This window comes from Lepus europaeus, chromosome 9, assembly GCF_033115175.1.
Source record: "Lepus europaeus isolate LE1 chromosome 9, mLepTim1.pri, whole genome shotgun sequence".
NCBI lineage: Eukaryota > Metazoa > Chordata > Mammalia > Lagomorpha > Leporidae > Lepus > Lepus europaeus.
The window spans coordinates 29392082-29413426 of record NC_084835.1 but is presented as its reverse complement, the minus strand read 5'-3'; the positions used below and the strand labels follow the sequence as shown (position 1 = coordinate 29413426).

General features: G+C 45.1%; 1 protein-coding gene across 5 annotated transcripts in view; it reads left to right on the top strand.

Moving 5' to 3' along the window:
* ERC2 (ELKS/RAB6-interacting/CAST family member 2) overlaps positions 1-21345 on the top strand; it is a 1040531-nt gene that overhangs the window by 852599 nt on the left and 166587 nt on the right. The window contains exon 18 of one of the 5 annotated variants that reach the window (XM_062201110.1): positions 6407-6470. The exons of the other annotated variants lie outside the window; for them this stretch is intronic. Coding sequence (XP_062057094.1) covers positions 6407-6433 — 27 coding nt within the window. The 3' untranslated portion in view covers positions 6434-6470. Of the gene's footprint in view, positions 1-6406; positions 6471-21345 lie in introns of those variants that run through there. 5 annotated transcript variants of the gene reach the window in all.

The following is a 21345-nucleotide window of genomic DNA, read 5'->3' as shown; positions in this document are numbered from 1 at the left end:
TGCACACATTCACAATTCCATTAGTTGTTTCAAAAAACCACCTCCCTTATGGAACAATTATATTTTTTAAATCTTGGTTTTGGCATCTGTTTATTAATTATCTGAATAACTTCTAGATTTTAAAATGCCCAGAGAAGCTAAAATGTTTACAAATGATTATATATATTCTTAGATCCTTTCCGTACATGCCATTTTGCCTTTGGTATTAGTGTCATGTCAAGTAATGTGTCGCAGCAGTAGCATACTTCGGCACTACCAATAGGAACGATCTACCCCATTATATTTATAGAAATCTGAAGCATCTACAAAGTAGTTTCATTTACTTTCTTCCTTAGCGTACTCACAGCAGCCCTACGAAGGGATAGGGCCAATGTACAGCTCCACTTTCTTTTTTAAGAAAGCAAGAAAATTAAGAAACAAAAAGCTTAGGCGATTTTGTTGCCTACCAGCCAGGAAATGGCAAAACCAGAATCATACTAAAAAACCAATTTTCACTGTGTTTAACAAAGCTAAGTGTTAATGACCGATGGATGAGTGAGCAAAATAAAGCCCGTCTTCACTCCCACCCCCTTTTTTATGGTTATCTGGCAGTGCCTCAGCTTTGAGCAGATGTTGACTTTGAGCTCCCAAACAATATTGTTGGCCAACGAAGAGCCTTCCAGCATTTTCATCTTCAGTCGGCTGTCTTGTAGCCTTCCGCTGAGAGAGCTGGTGCCTTATCCCAAGGAGTGGTTTGTCAGAATTCCTTTTGCTCCAAGGATGTTGAAGACCAATTTCTTCAAGTCCCACCCTCTCTAATGATGGTGCTGAAAAGATTGCGAAAGCACCTAAAGAGGCTGCATTAGAAGTGAAGCGAAAGACTTCCAGAACTTCTGAAATGTTCTCAGAGGCTCAGCAAGAGATCTCAGGTGGCTGCCCTGCCTCACAGGATCCTTTCTTTTTTTTTTTTTTAAGATTTATTTATTTTATTTATTTGAAAGAGTTACAGAGAGAGGCAGAGACAGAGAGAGAGGTCTTCCATTCGTTGGTTCACTCCCCAGATGGCTGCAACAGCTGGGGCTGCACTGATCCGAAGCCAGGAGCCAGGAGCTTCCTCTGGGTCTCCCACGTGGGTACAGGGGCCCAAGGACTTGGGCCATCTTCTACTGCCTTCCCAGGCCACAGCAGAGAGCTGGATCGGAAGAAGAGCAGCCACATCTCGAACTGGCGCCCATATGGGATGCCTTCACTTCAGGCCAGGGCTGTAACCCGCTGCACCACAGCACCAGCCCCCTCGCAGGATCCTTTCAAGGTGAACTTGCTGAGCAGAATAAATCCTGGCTATCTGGTCTCAGATGCCCCAGTGTGGACATCCCCTGTCATGTGCCCCCTCAAGCTAGTGAAGGTCAGCTTTGACCAACTGGCATTGGAAAAATAAACCAAGGACATGGCTGATGCAGGTGAAGGGAGACATTATCCTGAGCAGCCACAAGTCAAGCTGGTGTTGGCAATCCTGACTCAACCAGTCAAGACCTGAGTCTTACATAGTTACTCATGTTGAAACATCTCTTAAATTCCCACCTCCAAGACCTTGAAAACATACTGCTTTTAATCTCAGGGACCCAAAATCCATCCAGTACTGCTGATAGGTCTGTAGAAACAGCTGCTGTTTGCATGTGAAGACTCCGTTCCTCCAAGTGGCAGAGGGACCCAACATAAGTTATAGCATCTACCTCCAACCAAGACTTTCAACAGCGTGGACAGAGGGCATTGCAGAGCTCCAACGATTTCGGAGTTAAGAGGAACCAGCAAATAAACGCCATTTGGGATCAAGATCAAGATGAGCTCTCCGTGGCGTCACAGCTCATGTAACAGAGTCAGACGGGCGCACTTTTGGAGTTGACCCGATTGGAATGTGATCAGACGCCACAGCTCCTGAGCAGGTGTCCTTTGGTGAACTACCTGACCTCGCTCACCTGGCTTTCCTTTGCGCATCTGCACAAAGAGCCTTCTGACACCTGTGTCTCGGGGTCGTGGGCTGACTCGGAGAAGAAACACCGGAAGCTGTCAGCACTCTCTCTAACCTTGTGTAGGTGCTGATACGCACTGGCCCTTTTCTAGACCAGATCAGCAATAAGCTAACATTTATATTTAAACAGAGCAGGAAGCAGGTATCTGAACCTGGCCAGGATTTTCTTGTTCTCTGGGGGAGCATGTCTACAAATGGGCCCCTCATGCTATAACAAATACCAGTCGTGAAAGAGTTTACAGCCACACCGGATCCCCCTCACCTGAAACAGAGACAGCTGTCCTTGAGCTGAGCATTCCAGGAGGCTGGAGAGATGAAAGACAGGGATGAGCAGTCCCTAGAAGGAAGGTCTGGACTTGCCGCTGGGAGAAAACATAACCGTGCCCTCTGAGACTTAGTGTCCCCTTTTCCCAGGCTCACACCTTAACCTGTTGTTGTCTTTTACGCACATATCTGCCTTTCCTGGCTCTGGCCAAGCTTGCAGGTAGAAGTGCCAGGACAATCTGCTCTGGTTGCACCCAGGTTCAGGGTGCATCATCAGTCCCATCTTGTGACTCTGCTTTTGTGACTTGTGTGACCCAGGTCTGCAGAGTCCTGGGGCTTGAAGTGTCAGAGAAATCATGAACTGAAGCAGCCGTGGAAGGGGGTGCAGAGGCTGGCCACACCAGACCAGAGTGTAGTGGAGATATTTCCGTACATGCGTTCCTGCAAGGAAGCCATGTTGGACCTGCTAGCAGAGACAGTGGCTGCATTCCCACAAGGCAAGGGGATCTTTGCAATGACTGAGCTTCCATGAGTTCCCTGTTTTCTCCACAGGACAGGTGTGACAGTAAGGTCCCCATAAAGCACCTACGCTTCTGACTTTAACAAAAAATGCCAGCTGTCAACTCAAAGAGAATTGCAGGTATAAAAAATAAAATAAAAAACACAGCATTGAGCTCCTGTTTGTTGGCTATACCTAATAGTTCAAAGTAGAGGCCAGTGGAAAGCTGTACACTGGGCCCCGTTTCACAGTAGATTATAGCATTCCTTCTCAGAGCTTCTTTGTCATGGTTCCTAAATGCCCCTCTACAGTGGCAAGTCTCTTGCCTTGTCAACAAGACCTAATCCTCTTGCTTTTGGATCTTGTCATCAACGTAGTTTTTGCGAGCAACCCATCTTACAAGGAATTTTGTTTTTTCTCAGTACTTAGAGAATCCCACCAGGGCCCAAAATCTGCAGCTACAGGATTTGTGTCAAGGCTCATGTCCATTCCCTATCCCTTGAGATGTAGATAGATACAGTCTCAGCTTGATCATTAAGACTCCCTGTCCCTGCCCTATTCAGAATTTTCGGCATTTTTGGCCACTCTGCTCTGGGCTTCAGTTCACCTTGGATGTTCCCATCCTCAGATGCCCTGCACAAAAGCACACGGATGACTGAAGGGCTAGAGGCTTTCATCCCATCCAGATATTTGGCAACTTCCAGCAGAGCAGTCACTCGCAGAGGACACACGAGGGAACAGCAAATTTGGAAGCAGAAAAGCAAGGAAAGGAAACAGACTCTCCTAGGGCCCACAGATGCATTTTGAAACTCCAAGTATTTTTAAGTAACTTGGCATACAGGTTGGGATCAAATGATACTTATCTTTTTCTCATTTTTTGGCCCCAGAATTTACATTTCTGTGCAGGAAGGTTGCAGAACAAATGGATGTTTGCTTAGAATAGGGGCAGTGGAGCAGAGTAGCAGCTGCAGAGGTTGGAAAGCCTTGGAGATCCTTCTCTGATCAGCTCCTGCATTTTTGTTTTTTATTCCCCAAGCAGACACTTACTCTGACCCAAATCACTGGGTGATGAGGGTCAATTCGTGGTTAAGCTTTGAAGATTAGAGAGACCAGAAATGGCCACCACTTTCCTTTCTGTTTTCTTTGAAAAAACTTTAAAAAGCAAAAACTCTTAAAAATGCATAATATTTTCAGTTCACGAAAGGAATTTATCCACATTTCTGCCATGTTAAATGTTAGCAAAGTTTATGTTGGACTGTCATATTTCTTTACTTTATTCACCAGCATACAAGACGTCGATCTCAACATCTGGTTTTTAATAACCCTCGACATCTGGGAGCTCCTTTTTATTCCTATGGTGGACGAGGAACAGTAGTGATATTGGCAGTGTATATTTTCAAGCTAAAACTCCTGTCTGTTTCAATCATAATTAATTACCACTTTTTAATACATTTAATTTGCTAAAAGTGATTTGCATTAGACCACATTTCACTGTTAAGAAAACACCAGTAGATTTGGGTAGCAGTGGCTTTTTTTTTTTTTCTCTAATTTTTGAAAAATTAAAATCCTATATAATTGGATTTGGAACACAATGAAAGTATATTAGTTTTTAGGTTTGAAATGCAAAATGAAGTCAATGAAAGTCAAGGAAAGTTCTTTTATAGCCATTTAGGAAACCTTTAAAAGGGAGCTGAATACTGCCTTTTAGAGAAAGCCTCTTGTTTTGTTTTGTGCCTCTGGCAAATCATAACATTTTTCTGTGCCTAGAGTTTTCCTACAGCAGCAACTTTGGGGGATCAAGAACTTTCTGATGAAAGCTAGGGCCTCCATCCAGAGACATCTATTTACACACACGCCCAACCACATTCTGCCCTGAATCTCAAGGAGTTGCAAGACCCCTTGAAACCCATTTGTGGGTGCCTCGGGGTCCCCTGCTCTAGACTTCCGTCTTCATTAGCATGAAAAGCAACATCAGCTTTGCTTTTCTCTGGGAATGGAGAGGAAGTGCAGTGAATGTGAAAATCTATTGTTCCTAGGCTATATAGGGAAAAGGAAGGTTTATTGCCAGTAACAATTATGAGACTGTTGAGTAATAAGTAAGCACAGATAATTTGCCCAGAAGAAGACCCAGCTAAAATGATCAAATTATTCTTTTTTCTTGGCCAGAATATTCCTACCTAAACTATCAAGTGAAAATTCCTACTGAATTGTCCAGCTCAGACTCTGTGCCAATAATTGGATTGACTCAAGTCAATCCAGGATTCTGAAGCTTTGTAAAGCACAGATCTTAGGCAGACTGGTGAACTCTCTGGACCTCTTCTAAGAATTATGTTTTTGAACGCATAAAATAAAATTCAGAGACATACAAAGGAAACAAATTAAGATGAACGTCAGTTCAAAGACCACACATGTAAATCCTTGAATGGATAAGAATTACCTTGGCAGGACTTGAACTGTATGAGATGGCTGTTTTTGCTAGGTCAAAACTAGTCAAATATGGACATTTGCATATGATTCAATCTAATATTTTAACAACTTAAACAATAAGGATCCACATAGTGAGAAAGTGTTCCAAGTTGTTGTTGTTGTTGTTGTTGTTGTTGTTATTGTTGTGTCTCTGTCCCTGGTTTTCAAAATAAAGAAACAAATCATGGCAAAATGTGGTTTCATTGGGAATTTATGAGGATACACAGGATATGGACCAGTTTTACATGTTTTGTTTCCATCCTTCCAATAAACGGAGAATTGTTTAAAACGGAAGCCATATATGCTTCTATCTTCAAAGCTTTGACTTGCCTGCCTTACTGGCCACTTCACCAAGGGGGAAAGTGGCCAGAGCCATTTTTGAAACATTTTCAACAAGAATTCAGACCAAATAGGTTTTCGTTTATCCAGTTGAACACAATGTTAAGTTAAACAAAACTTCCTTTCTACAAGCACTCTATTGAATTGGAAGTTTACTCTCATTTCTTTTAAACTTATTTGATTGCAAATGTATAATCATTTCCTGCAAATGTATAATCATTCCATGGCGTGCACATCCTCTTCTCTGCTGAGAGCAAAATAGAACCTGACAAAATAAGAAGAGCACAGCATGTTTGATCCTTTGTGAAATCACCACCATGAATTACCGCATGCTAAAAAAGTTTGTTCCACCCAAGTAGATAGAGTCATGTGTGTGTGTTTTAATTCTTCTTCAGCCTTTATTGATACTTTAAGCTTCAAGAGAAATTAAGGGTATTTGATTACTATGATTACTCCTCTGCTTACTTAAAAGGTTTAATCTACTCCTTAGGCGTATACAATTGAGATCGCATGCTTTCCAAAAAATAATCATCCGCTAATGTAGACTAATTTTAATCTTCTAATCCCATCTTGACACAGAGTCAGAGCTGGGTGGGTGGAATGTTTTTGTGTGGGGTTGCCATGGATACAAAGCTTGGTGATATATTTGACAAGTTGGTGATATGGAACTTAAGTTACTATAGAATTTTTTTTCATTGCTCTTTAAGATTAACAGACAAAGTGACGATGAGTGTGCCTGTCCAGTGCATCACGGTGTAACTAACCTTCTCTTCTTTCATTCTGGTGCTCCCCTCCTCTCTCTGCCCCTCCCTACCCCGGGCCGGCCGCAGGATGACGAGGAGGGCATATGGGCATAGCCGGGCCTGTAAACCAAAGTTCCAGTTTTGTTTTGAGGGGTGAGAAACCATCTTTTATATCATTTTTCTAAAACCAAAAAAACTGCATTCTAGTGTTGCATTGTATGTGTGCTCAGTTGTGCTCGCTGATGTTTGTGACTGTGCCATCTATTTGCTACTGTGTTCTGTGAGCGCAGAATGTCCCCGTGCCCTGACCCTCCCCAAGAGCTCCCTCCGTCCTACCTCCACCCTCGCAATCACATTACTGCTCTGCCTTGTTGGGGGCTGGGTTTAGCACGATTCAAATGTTTCTGTGTTATTTAAGATGTAAACTGTGCCCTTCCTGGGATTTCTACACACTTCTTAATTATCGTGGACTCAGACCTTGTCATAGTTCTCCAGTTGTGGTTTTCAGCCAACTGCTTGCTGTTGCCAGATATGCCAGTGTGTTGTGACTCTCATGTCTTTCTGATCGTGTCAAAAGTTTGGCAAGGAATAAGGAAAATAAAACTGTATGTTCATGCATCTGAAACTATCGTCTCTCAGAAGCCCGTTTAATGGATTATGCTCCCTCCTCCATGGCAGTTCTGAAGAAAATGCATGGATCAAAGCATAGTGATGGTGAATGGGTAACGGACTCTAAACGAGTGAGAATAGAACTCTTAATACCAGCAAGTCTCGTTAGTGGCCTCATATCTGTTGCCTTTCCAAAAATTGTGCTTCTGTGGCGCTTTGCATTATAAATTACATGCATTGCATTTTTCAGTGCTTTGAAAAACAGATTTTTAGCTACCAAGAGCCCATCCTTCACTTCTGTCTTCATTATAATTGAATAGCGGTGCATGTAATTACTGCGTGGGTGCAAATGGACTGTTGAGCTCCAGCAACTTGTGCTGCTGGGAAATGCTCTTCCTGTGTACCACAGACTGGTAACGTCAAGTCACAAGCTCCCCGGAGTTGAACACGCATGTGGTTACATGGAATATAATATTAAATTTGATGGCATCGCTTACGGCGTTTTTTTCAGAACACGGAATGTGGTAGATTGTATGTACCACGGTGGGTAGATAGTGTTCCACCTGCACTTCTTTTCTCAATGGCAAATGTGAAAAGTCAGGGTGTTAGCAAATCAATAAGTTTGGGACAATTCTTTGGGACAGCTTGGCATGCTTGCCCTTCCCCAAGTCTTGCCTTCCTGTACAATACAACAGTGTGCGTCGGATGAATTTTAACCAAGAAATGGCTTGTTTTACCCGGGGGTGGCAATTTCACTGTGGTTCATTTCTTACCTCAACCCGTCATAGATCCCAGTAATCGGTCAGTTTGATTCCTGTGTGGGGCTGGGTTTTCAATTAGAACATCTTTTGTGTAGTAAAGATATAATGCCTCATGAATACATTTGCTGCCAGTATAACCTGCCTCATGTTCATACTGGAATATCTTGTCCCTTCTCCTTTACTTGGGTAAAAGGGGAAGCAGCATTAGAATTAACACTTCCAGGTGCAAAGTGGCTCCAAAGGGAAATTTGTCAGTATGAGGAGGTGTGGAAACCAAAGAAATGTCCAACTTTCTGAGAGAGAGACTCTTATCACTTTAAGAGAAATTTCCCATTTACTCACAAAAAAAAATTTAAAGTATAAGTAAACAGAAGAGAAGAAAGGGTTTTATAACAGTTAGAAATAAACATGCAGAGTGGGCATCTGGCCTATTGGATGACATCAGCTATGATGCTTGTGTCCCACATCAGAGTTCCTAGGTTCAAGTCCTGGCTTTAGCTGCTGACTCCAACTTCCTGTTAATGCAGGCCGTGGGAGGCAGCAACGATGGCTCAAGTGTTTGGGTTCCTGCTACCAGTATGGAAATCCTGGATTTGAGTTCCTGGCTCCCAACTTCAGTTCCCCGGTCACTGTGGGGATTTGGAGAGTGAACTCATGAACAGGAGCTCATTCTGTGTCTCTCTCTCTCTTTCTCTCCCTCCCTCCAGTCCTCTGCCTCTCAATTAAATAACTTTTTTTAAAAGTTAAAAACAAAAGTATAAATCCTGCCCAAAATATGCATGGGCTGGCAAAGGACGACTCAAAAGAGTTTGGGAGTGATCTCCAGAAGTACAGTTTCTGCTTGGGGCTCTTGTACCAAGCAGCTTCTTGTGCTGTCGTGTTAGGGCACCGGGCTGCATTTGTGTCTTCTCCTGAATAATAAAGATTTTTTATTGCTTTTTCACAAAACATCTATTGTGCCATTCCCTGAGCTACAAACGTGATTGTCATCTTCAGCATGAAATTGGCTCCAAGACCCACAGAAAATCTTGCCCTTCTCAAGGCAAATGTAGACAGTGACATTCAACTCCATATCCTCTTTATTTCTTTATGAATTTTCCCAAGTGCCATGCACCCCAGAAAACAAAAGTCTTCAAAAAATTAGTCAATACATAATCCTACTTTAATGTGTTGTAATAAATTTTATAGGCTTCTGAGGAAAACTACTTATCTTTCTTTATGACTCCTTTAAACAAGTTTGCTCAGATATCCTCAGGCTTTTAAAACCATATCTTTAAGGATTTCAATAATGAGATACTGAGAGAACCTTCTATTTCTGAACAGCATTGCATGTTTTGAATTGCATTACAATCTGTGAGGCCTAAGGAGACATTAAATTTATAACTGAAGATGGATAATAGTAGTGCATTAAAAATTAACTGTTTTGAATGTTTGGATTTATGGCACTTATAAAAGAAACATTACAAGATGCTATTTTACTGGGCATCAGTAATATGCTCATAATAGCATCAGAAGACTCTGACTGGAATCTACAGTTTGGGTGCTGAAATAAATCATAATTTAGGAAAAATCACCCTAAAATTTATAACAAATTGGAATTAGCATAACAACCCCGACAACTCCTCCCTTTTTTGCTGCTTTGAGATGGTTGGCCCCCACAGTGTGATATATTTATCTCACTATGATCATTCAAGGGTGGTGTTTTCTGAATAAAGTAGATTAGAGGAAAGTTTGCTTTTCTGTAGAGTTTTGACAGCCCATAAAGCTAGCTAGTCTTCCCTACCTAAACCTCACTCTCAGGCTTAGGTTTACTAGGTGTGGCCCTACACTTAGTAAGTCTCCATTCTTCTTTTGAAGCTCTGCTCTTGAAATTCCTAATAATTGTCAAATAAGGAGCTTCATGCTTTCATTTTCACTGAGCATCCCCTTACCTCTTGGCTCATTCACAGCCCTGTTTCCTTATGCCCCAGATTCCCCAGTGGCCTGTCTTGCGTTCTGGTTTACTACTGGAAGCTCTATGGGATCATATTTCTGGTCAGTTGTCGCCATGCTGGGCATATCTGCAGCTACATAGTGGACCTTTGTCTTCCCCTCCCCCACACTCACTTTCGAATGTAAAGGTGTGCTCTTGAAGCCCTTAATGGTATTTTCTATCTCATTTTTACATAATATAGGAAAAGCAGCTCTTCAAGTCCCCATAACTTTTCTTTGGGGAAGATCCACTTAATATGGCAGTCATTTGTATTAGCAAATAATTCATTTCCATTGCACGAAGGCGCTTTCCTGCTTCTTAGAGTAGCCTCAATCAGGAGCAATACTTCCCGAGACAACTCCCAGACTCTCGGAACCCTCCTTTGCCTACCAATCCATGCATATTTGGTTTCATACTTCTTCTATTTTTGTTTTTGTGGACAGTCAATGAGGTAGGGCAGCAGGGCACCAAATCAAGGCACCTTGTGCGATCTAATGTCACATCTGCCTTGACGTTTGCTTGCTTGAGCCCTTGCTGTGAACTCTGGTAATTTAACAGACCTAAAACATAAGATCATTTTTATTTCTTAAACCACTCAAAAAGAGTAAGTCTTTTTTGATTGAAAACATATGCAAGTTTTTAGGACCTGATTCAGAAAAATACAGATGTGGCATTAACAAGGTTTGGCATGGAGCTGTGATGCCAGTAGACGCATGGTGTTGGAAATGAAGAGCTGAAGCTATGTGCCACCAGCATGTGCACAGTGTATGAGTGAGTACAACTCTGAATCTCAAAACATTTAGATAGGAGGTGGGGGATTTGTTACATGTAGAAGCAGCACTGGAAGATCCAAAGGAATTCTCTGGCATGCATCTGCCCAGGAAGAATGAGGAAGAAGAGGTTTTATTGGGACTGAGAACTTTATACCTTCTTTGCCGTCTCTTAGCAGACAAGGTCTGTACACTATGGCTATGCTTGTCCTGGGGTAAAAGAAATCTAGTCACTGGGAAAGAAGTAATGGATGGAGCCTTGGACTGTATGCAGTGTGGGGGGTTTGGCGCAAAGTGGAAGATTTCTTTACAGGGAAAGCTATTAGCACTTTGATTTAACCTAAATTGTCAATAACAGGATTTGCTATGTCTCCTCCTTGTGTCACTGGCCACTAATCATTCATTCGTTATTCACTCCTTTATCTGTTCTTTCATCAGATGGTTAAGTTCTTGGTTAGCTTTTGGGAGAACAATGATGAGTAAAATAGACATGGTTGCTATCTTACCGTATAGTGGGGGGAAACAGAATATAAATGAACTTAAGAATAGAAACCTTAGATATTTAGATCGTTGCCTTGATGGAAACCAGAAAGATATTTTGAGATTAACAGGAGGAATCTTCGTAAACAAGAATGTTCAATAAGCCTCTCTCTAAAGAATTACACTGAAAGCGCAAGCCTTTAAAGGAGGGAGAGGCAGGCATATATGCAAAGGTGGAGGTGGGAAATTTTATAAGCTGATGAGGCCTGAAGACCATGACTGTGGCGGTAGAGCACCGAACAGAAGGATGAGGACAGGAAAAATGGAAAAGGGCTAGATTTTATAGGGCCTTTGGGCCACAGTAGAGTTTAGACTCCAACTAAGCAAAATGTACAGATGTTGGAAAACCTTAAATAGGTACATGGCATAAAATGATGCAACTTATGTTGTAGAACAACCCTGGCTGCTGTGGAGAGGGTGAAATTTCATAGCAGGAAGAGCAGGAGGGGCCATTCCATCATTTGTGGAAGAACTGATGGTGCTGACCCACAGTAGCAGTAGTAGTGTTGCAGGTGTGTAGCTCAACTGAAGATGAGACTAAGAAGTGAAGCCAGTAAGACTAGGATGGGGAGGTAGGATTAAGGATGAAATTGAGAATGCCTCCAGATTCCAACCTTGGGTGTTAAAGCTACGGCAGGGAGGGCGGAGGCTGAGTCATGTTTTCTCCAGATGTCCAGTAGGGCTGGCCAAGGGACAGGCAGACTTTTGACCCAAGCCATTTTCCATTTGCCTGGTGATCAGCAAGGGAGCCCTTGGCCTCTCACTGCAGTGCTGAATACAGGCTGACAAGTTGAAAGCATGGCTCAAGTCTAACATCAAGAGTATGTGGCTTTTCTGACTCAAAGAAAAGGAAGAGAACTTGAACAGTAAGGATGAGGAAGAGGTATCAGTAGTCGTAGAACTAGCAGAGATGTGTGTGGGACTGCGTGGCAGAACAACAAAATTCCTCCAGTTGTAGGAGGTTGAAAAGGACCTAGGGAGAGGAGAAAGCTGCTGGTAGCTCTTACAATCTCTGAGACTGCCAGAGGTCAAGAACTCTGTGGGTTCAGATTTGGCTTCTGGTGATGCTTGGCTTCCCATCTTGAACTTCTGAGTATATCATTTTCTGCACATGAAGCTTTCAGTAGTCTCTTTTTGGGAGACAGGGTGAGAAGTAAGCAGAAATAGCTACAAGGTGGTTCAGAACCACCATAGCCGGCCGGTGCCGCGGCTCACTAGGCTAATCCTCCACCTGTGGTGCCAGCTCTCCAGGTTCTAGTCCCGGTTGGGGCACCAATTCTGTTCTGGCTGCTCCTATTCCAGTCCAGCTCTCTGCTGTGGCCCGGGAGGGCAGTGGAGGATGGCCCAAGTGCTTGGGCACCTGCACCTGCACGGGAGACCAGGAGGAAGCACCTGGCTCCTGGCTTCGGATCAGCGCAGCGCACCAGCCGTAGCAGCCATTTGGGGGGTGAACCAGTGGAAGGAAGACCTTTCTCTCTCTTTCTCTCTCGCTATCTAACTCTATCTGTCAAATAAAAAAAAATAAAATTATAAAAAATTGATTTATTTGAAAGGCATGGTTACAAAGGCAGAGGGAGGGAGAGAGAGAAAGAGAGGTCTTCCATCCCCTGGTTCACTCCCCATTGCTATTTTCAATACTTTTTGTAAAATCAGAATCTTTGGTCTTGCTCCTCTTCCAGTCCAGCTCTCTGCTGTGGCCCAGGAAGGCAGTGGAGGATGGCCCAAGTTCTTGGGCCCTGCACCCGCATGGGAGACCAGAAGGAAGCACCTGGCTCCTGGCTTCGGATCAGCACTGCACACCAGCCGTAGTGGCCATTTGGGGGGGGGGGTGAACTAATGGAAGGAAGACCTTTCTCTCTGTCTCTCTCTCCCCCTCTCACTGTCTAACTCTGCCTTTCAAAAAATAAAAACCACCATAGCAATAATCGCCCACTTCCAACACAGAATCAGTTCTGGGGCTAAGGAAGATGTGTTTGCTTTGTCTCTGCTCCCTCTGCTCTTTTTTTCCCCTTCTGCTTCTGTGGAAGTTACCTGGATATTTATGTCTTTCTATGCAGGATTTTCAGAGCTACAGATTGAGTGTCTTATCCACAGTCCTTACAGTCAGTAATTCATTAGAAGCTATTTCTTCATCTAAGTACTGGAGTCGAAGCAGTGAACAAAGCAGAGTTCCTACGCTGGAGGAGTAACAAGTAGTATACAGGTTCATGACCCCTGGGGTGGCTGAATACCCCCTAACAAGGAGAGCAGACTTCGTTGTGGGTTTGTGCACAGCCCTCTAAGGAGAGCATCCAGGACCTGGAACAGATCCTCAAAGGGGCCAGTGGCTCAGGGAAGCACTCATCTGTGGGAGGTTGGGTGACAATATGGTAGGCTGCCTAGTGGTGTGGTCTCTGCGTTCATGTGGGTCTAGCTTGGATCCTGGTTCCAGCACTGCTTGGCCGGGTGAACACAGGTAAGCTGTTCTCCCTCCCAGCTGCTCCATTTCCTGCTTTGGAGTAGGTTGTGCACAGTTCGCAGGGCTGTGGTGAGCATCAGATGTGATGAGCAGGGTAAGATCTGGGGCATGGGGACGGCTCAGTCCCAGGCAGACTGTGACTTTAATTGTGACGCCTGGATTTAACAGAGTGTATGCTTTCTGCCAACTGAAAAAAATGCAGTTGATACTGTGGGGCTGGTGACTTTGGGAGGTGAGAGAAAAGACAGAGCAAAGAAAAATATTCCTATGACCACCACAAGACCCAAGCTAGCTATGCATTTTCTGTCAGGCCTCACATTTGTACTGCAAGCCACATCTCCTTTGCTGGGCGATGGGGGGCACTTGGGTATCACAGAGGAAAGTCTGATTGCTGGAGAGTGTGACTTAGTCCACATTTGTAGCAGAGGTCTTCTTTCAGCTGAAAGAAAAATCTAATGAGAGATGCGAAACGCCAAAAAGTATTTAACGAACAGTTGTGAACTGATGAACTGTGAGAGAGGAGAGGGTTAGGAGGTCTCCGTCACCTCACCTCTCCGCTGTCAAGTGTGATGGACCTCAGGGCCGAGATAGAAGCTTTCAGGCAGAAGGGAGTGCAGTAAAGAAGTCCCCGTGGGTTTCCTGGAGCTCAAAAGGGATACCTGGCAAAGCAGCGCGTGTTGGCTTGGATGTGGCCACACTCTCAGGATCTGAAATCGGGCTGAGAAATCCTAAACAAACAGTGGTGATGAATGACCATGGGCCAGTGACGGGAGGCGGCCCGCAGAACCTTGCATTGCACTGCATCCTTCCCGGGCCAGGGCTGGTGCACAGGGAGTTCTCGGGCCCTCCCACCCCCTTGTCATTTGCTCCAGAGGGTGGTGCTGGTCTGGTCTTGTTTAACCTCTTTATTAATGATCTGTAAAGGGGAGAAAAGAGCATGTGAAGGAAAGTCACAGATGACACTAATTTGGGAGGTGTTGGAAAGACTGGCGAGGTCAGAGAAATCACACACATGGCCTGAAGAAGGTTAGGAACATGCAGGGAAAATAACAAATCTTGGAGAAGTCCAGATACTCACATCTGGCGAAGATTAATCTTGAAGCACAGATATCAATGGGTGAGAGGAATATGAAAAACTAAATGCTAAGAGAAAAAAAAATAACACAGAGTGGACATTGGGAAATTTAGCCTGAAAGTCTGCCATGGGTTGGAATAGTGAGAGAGGTACCAAAGGCAGTTAGTCCTGTCTAGTTGCTAGCAGGTGCCGGAGAGACTTGTGTGACAACATGTGACAGTCCTGCCACATTTCACGCCGTATGCTTCGAACATCACAGTGCTGTGCATGCTCTTTCTTGGAAGCTCCCCCATGTTACCAGAATGATAGAAAGGGCTTTGAAAGAGCACAACCACTGAGTGAGGAGAGAACACCATTTAACCTTGACTGTTGATCCAGAACACCTCCAAAGAGCCAGCCTCGGAACATATGGCCAGAGTGACATTTTCAGAGAGAGCATAACCAGTTTTTCTTGAGACAGATAAATGTGGACTTGCGAAGGCTCCTTGGTCTCATTCTGAGTTTTGTAAGTTGGGAGTAGATATCCTCAGAGGCCTGCAGTGGGGAGCCATCCAGCTAGTGCACAGGTTAACACACCAGGTCAGAATCTTGTTGGTTTGGGGAAAGAAACTCCAGCATCATCTCTTTCCAATCATCTCCACAAGCCCAACACATGGAGAAACCAGACAACATGTAAAACAAGAGGGCGTGTTTGTGGTCCCCACTGGGGGTTTTTTAAAAAAGATTTATCTATTTGAAAGGCACAGTTACACAGAGAGAAGGAGAGGGAGAGAGAGAGAGAGAAAAAAGTCTTCTGTCCACTGGTTCACTCCCTAATTGGCCACAGTGGCCAAAGCTGGGCTGATCCAAAGCCGGGAGCCAGGAGCTTCTTCCAGGTCTCCCTAGTGAGTGTAGGGGCCCAAAGAGTTGGGCCATCTTCTACTGCTTTCCCAGGCCATAGCAGAGAGCTGGATCAGAAATGGAGCAGCCAGGACTCAAACTGGCAGCCATATGGGATGCCAGCACTGCAGGTGGCGGCTTTACCCGCTACGCCACTGAGGGTTTTGAACCAAACAGCTGTCCTCCTTTCTGCCATTGAGGCTTCTATCCACTGGCGATCCTTAGCCACACAAAGAGGTACCTTATTTCTATCCTAAGGTCTTTCCCCAGAGTTAAGTGATTCCCTGAAGGACAGTTGCTGGCCTAGAGGTTCTCACGAGGCAGATACTGCACCACACATTTTGCCTTTCCCCTGAACAAATTTGTTGGAGACGTTGGGGGTGAGAATGCAGTTCCCTATAGCTTTTTTTCGGAAAAAAGTATTCTTAGCAAAGCACTAAGAATAACAGCATATTTCAGCGGGCAGCTTCTGCTGTGCCAGCTCCTAGTCTAAGCTGTTTACGTGCTCAGTCTTGAGTGGGGCAAGATCTGGGTGTCAGGTCTCAACTCTTCAAAGCAGATACTGCCCTGTGAACACTGGGCCAGCCTTGCCTTGCTGTAGCCAGGGCTGGTTCCATGGTATAGGCTCACCGAGATGCTGAGTCTGCATGGGGAGGTGCCCTGCCATTGGTGAAATCTCCTGCAGCTGGAGGGCCCCCACTGTGACCCCCAATAAGTTGGCCTCCTGTTAGATTGGTGTTGCTGGATGCGATGTGAGGACAACTTCAGATGCTGCCTGCCCCCGAGCGTTTGGCTCAGGCCTCTGTCATTGTTTATGCTGAGTAGCGGCAGCAGAGGTTCTGGGAGGATGTAGGAGAAAGGTTGTTATACAGTCTTTGAGAGAAGTCATTTTCCGGGTGAACCTACCAGGCACAGAATTAAAAGGCAAATTCCCATATATGGATAAAGACCCCTTGCTACATTTTATACAGCATGGAACTCTGGGATGAGGGGCCAGCATTGTTGTGCAGTGGGTTGAACCAGCACCTATAGCTCCAGCATCCCATATGGGCACCCATTCGGGTCCTAGCTGTTTCACTTCTGATCCAGCTCTCTGCTATGGCCTAGGAAAGCAGCAAAAGATGGCCCAAGTGCTTGGGCCCCTGCACCCATGTGAGAGACCTGGATGGACTTACAGGTTCCTGGCTTCAGCGTGGCCCAGCCCCAGATATTGCGGCCTTTTGGGGAGTGAACCAGTGGATGGAAGATCTGTATCTATCAGTCAGTCAATCGATCAATCTATCTATCCTCCCCATCTGCCCTCTCTGTCTCCTATTCTGCCTTTCAAATATATAAATAAATCATTAAAAAAATTCTGGAATGAAAACCGCAAAGACGGCTTTCACTGGGAACCTGAGCTGCACGCAGCCCCTGCTTGGTTCCCCCAGTTACCACTTTTATGTTTGTTATAGAAAAGTGAGGCAGTTTAATGAGGAGTCTAGCAAACATTTTTTTCTTAAACCCCGTCTTCAGAGAAAGTAGCACTTTGAACCTTTTAGTATATATCCTGCCATCTTTTTCCTATACAGACACGGTCTCATAAACTTACCCCAGAAGGGGCCCAGAGTCCTGTTTGGCATAGCTTTAGGAAGCACCCCATCCCTGGAGCCTCATAGACTAAGTTCAAATACTAGTTCCATCACTCTCACCTGCTGGTTTAAGCACTTCAAGGTAGCTAAGGCTGTTATTGTAGCTGCTATTATGTAGTCTGTGTCACATGGTTGCTTTCCATGCGGATACACTGGATTCTGTTTATAATTTTGCTATCTGCTCTGCATCAGGAAGGCTGGAGTCCGCCCGTTAGACACTCTGGAGGTTTGGGGGTTGGGAGGGGTTGTGTTGCCCGGTGGGCTGGTTCCTGGCTGTGAAGGGAGGCTTCATTGTTCACCACTCAGATGTCAGGATGCCTATGGCTTGATCCATTCTCCTTTCAACGCACCTTGTTCTCTGATATAACTACATTATCTGAAAGGGCTACAAATCCCTCTCTCCCCCCCCCCAAAAAAAATCCTCTGTGATTAAAAAGGAAGTCTCCCCACTGCCCCATGGTTTGGGTTGTGAATAGTTTGGAGCAGTGGGCTTTTGCTGCTGTTGTTTTGGGTTGGTTCTCTTTGTTCTCTTGTACTTGTGTCTCCAGACACTGGGGCACTGACTTGGGAGCAAGATGAAAATCATGTTCCAGAAAATCCTTTCTGCTTGTCTTTGTCCGGAGGCAGGTGACACACTAGGAAACCAGAGACCAGCCAGTTTTCTTCCAAAAGGCCAGTGGCGATCACCAAACAGCACTTCCTCCAGCCAGTCAGCGTTCAGGCTCATGGGCCGATCAGAACACTGGGCCACAGAAAGGAACCGGCCTTCCCTCTCGCAATATGTGCAGAGGGGAAAGGGAGAATGAGGAAGTGTTCCAGAACCAAATAGTAATCATTGTCTCTTCGTAGACAACAGGCCTTGGACTCAGCGAAATCCGATCTGTCAGATAAGGAGGTGACTGTGTGTGAGGGTGCAAGCTGAGGCGCGCCAGATGAATTGTCTCCATGTGATTATTTTTAAAAATTATGAATGCACTAACAGGTTGATGGAGGCCAGACTCTTGAACCCTTTCCACAATTCCAGGGTGAGTGTGAGCACTTGGTTTGAGCTCAGGACTCCCACCCGTGGAAGCCTGCTGGGGCTTTAAGTATGGGGGTGTCTGTGGCAAGCCTTTCTGTGGGGCAGGTGTCAGGGTGCAGAAGGACGGGTTCTGTCCTTCTCCTGTCGGTCCCTCCCACCCCTGCAGGACACTGCCATCCCTACAAACACTGCAGGGAAGACTTCCAGCCTTGAGGCTGTCTTCCTGGCCCACCCGTGTTTGGGAAAATGCCTTAAAGTTTGGAGAGCTGCCATTTCTACTTGTCCCACTTCCATCTGACTCATACAGCTCCCTTATTGGTTTAGAGAAAAATGTACCACCCACCGTGTCCCCAGTTTCCATCAGCTCTCCCATCAGATCAGCCCATCATGGAAATGGTAGGCAGGTGGCATCATGCCTATTTAAGGGAGTAAGAAAAGGAGGCTCAAATGGTTGAGGTTTGTGCAGGGCTGTAGAAGAAGGACTTGGAGAATGAGGTTGTGAACTTCAGTCCTGTGACTTGGTCAACTTCTCGTGTCATTGTGGCGGTACTAATTCCCCAATGATGTTCTTCAAATAATGGATAATGATGGATATTAAGAGATTTTTCTAAAATAATAATAAAGGAGTCTGTGTTCAAAGAAGTTTGAACAAAACTGGTTGAAACAGAATTCAATAGATTTCTTCCCTACAGGCCTTCTGAGAGCCTTTGATAAGCCAGTGTCCTTGGCCTGGGCATCACACCCAGAAAACAAAGCGAATCTTCCATGATCATTGCTCATGGACCCATTTCCTCCTGTAGAATGAAAATGCTCAGAACCCATGAGGAGAAAGCTTTGCTGTGACCTGCCCTCTCTTTGGTCTTGGGGGTGGCTCATTGGCCCCGGCAGGAGGAGCTGCCACCATTGTTTGAGGTACTTACCAAGAAGTCCAGAGAACACAATGCCAAAAACGGATGAATGGGCCTGAAAAGGAGAAGGCAGGTGGCCCAGCACCACCAGTAGGCTTTTCCTTGCCTATTATGTGACTGTGTCTTATTCATCATACTTACCTGGAATGATGACAGATAAGATACAGGGTGCAATAAGCCTGAGACATCTCAAGAAGAATTTGGGGGCCTCAAAGTTGCCTTCGTGGTAGAGTGGTACAGGGGCTAGAATAGGAGTACAGGTGAGAGCTAGCATTTTTTAATGAGTGTCATGTAATGAAAATAGTGAGATTCTTTTGGAGAAAAATAATGTTTCAGTTCGCTGGGGGTCAAAGTTGAAATGTTTGATCATTGAAATATATTGCAAATGCCCATTTGTTAATGCTGACCTGCAATGTTCCTTTGTGTACTTCACCTTTCCACACAGATGGGTGATGACTGGGTCCTCAAGGTGCTGTCACGTTGCAACAGCCTCGCAGCCTTTGTGGTACGCTGAACAGCAGTGCACAGCCAAAGGCATGCTAGTGCCACCTGTGGCCTCAGTTGCAGCTGCTCAACTGGACCATGACAGTGCAAAAGCAGTCAGACACCATAAGGACCCGAGTGGGCGTGGCTGTGTGCCAACACAAACTATATTTATGGACAATGAAATTCTATTTTTATATAATTTTCATGTGTCAGAAAATATTCATCTTTTGATTTTTTCCCTCAACTGTTAAGAAGGTAAAACCCATTTTGAGCTTGCAGACCTTACAAAAACCAGTGGTGGGCTGGCCTGAGCCAGTGGGCTGTCATCTTCCACTTCACCCTAAGTGCTTTCACACTGGCCATCCTGTTGCACTTGTCCCCATGGAACAGGTGCCACCATGATCCTGTTTTCCTAGTGATGAGACACAGAGAGGGAGAGTTCCTTGTGCAGCCAGCAGCTCTGGAGCCTCAGAGCTGGGATCCGAGCCCAGGTGTGTCTGAGTGCAAGGCCGCTTGCTTCTCTGCACTGGCTCACGTTCCCTTCTACACAGTGACCCTTCCCCAGCCCTCCTTTACCCTTGGAGTTCCCCTACCAAGCCCCTCTCATGGGAACAGGGGGATGGACCCAGAATCAGGAAGACAGCCCACCAGGGTCCTCTCCATTTCCTCCTCTCCTCCTGGGGATTTTCCTCCAACGACCACTCAGCTGCTTCCTTCTCACATCTTCTTTCCTTCTCTCTTCCCCCTCCTGTTGTTGTCTTTCTTGTGAACAGCATGCCCTGAGGCATGGAAGAGTTCTGGGGTGGGGATGGGCCCCTTAACACCAGAGGCTCTCATCTCTCTGAACCTCAGTTTCCTTATCTGGAAAATGGGGAAACTATGTTTGATTTTCCTTCTTCCTGGAGTTCTGGTGATGATCAGATACTTGTCCAGTACTGGTCCTCAGTAAGGACCTAACAGAACCTTCTAGCCTTTTTTGTTTTTAATTTGTTCCCCACTGCCACGTCCTCAGATAACCCCTCACTGTCTTATAGTGTCAGTGTATTTAATTGTTGACCCAGTATCCATGACATGGTGTAAAGATCTGAATGCTTCCTCACTCGTCTCCTGAGTCAGGGTGAGCACTGAGCGCTGATCTGCCAGCTGGAGCTGCTTTGCCCTGGCATGCATTGCCCAAGGAGCCAGCCTCCCTGTGGATCTCCATGTTTGCACCAGTCATCCCCTGCCTGGAATGAGTGGAGAGATATCCTGGGGCCAAGCATACAATTCAGGCAGCAACAACAACAACAAAAATGCATGCCTACACCTAGCAGTTCCAGTAAACTAGCACAGTTAGTAGCCCCTTGGAAACTTGGAGAGGCCATCACTTGCATAATTAGAAGGGACATGTGAAAGCTCCCTTTTTCCTAGATGCGTGTACTCTCTAAATCTTGGCTGATCCAGAATAGATAAAGGAATTTTTGGAAGGAGCTTGCAGAGGAAGGCAGCGCTGCATCTCCTTGGCCTTCAGAACAGCATGTACACACTTGCAGGCTTTGGTGTATTCTTAGAGAGGCTTCAGGAATTGTGCAAGCAGGGGATGTTGCAGAAGATTACGATCCTTTGTGTTTCAAGTTTCATGGCTGCCGGCAGCTGGCATCTCTCAGAAATCACATGAAAAGCGGGCAGAGCTCCTTGTACAAACTTCTGAGCGGAGGGTTAAGGGCACGGTGTGTGTAACTCTTAATCTTGTTGGGAAATTTTAGGGTGAAAAATGTAATTATATCTGAAATGCCAACAACCAAGGCCAAAGGAATGTCTCCTTTTTGGAAGGTTCTTTGTTGATGGGATTAAAAACTAAACCCTTGTGCTCCTGCTTACAAATTATTCAGATTATTTGAAAAGAAAAGAAATAAAAGACGACACTGGGAAGCAAAAAG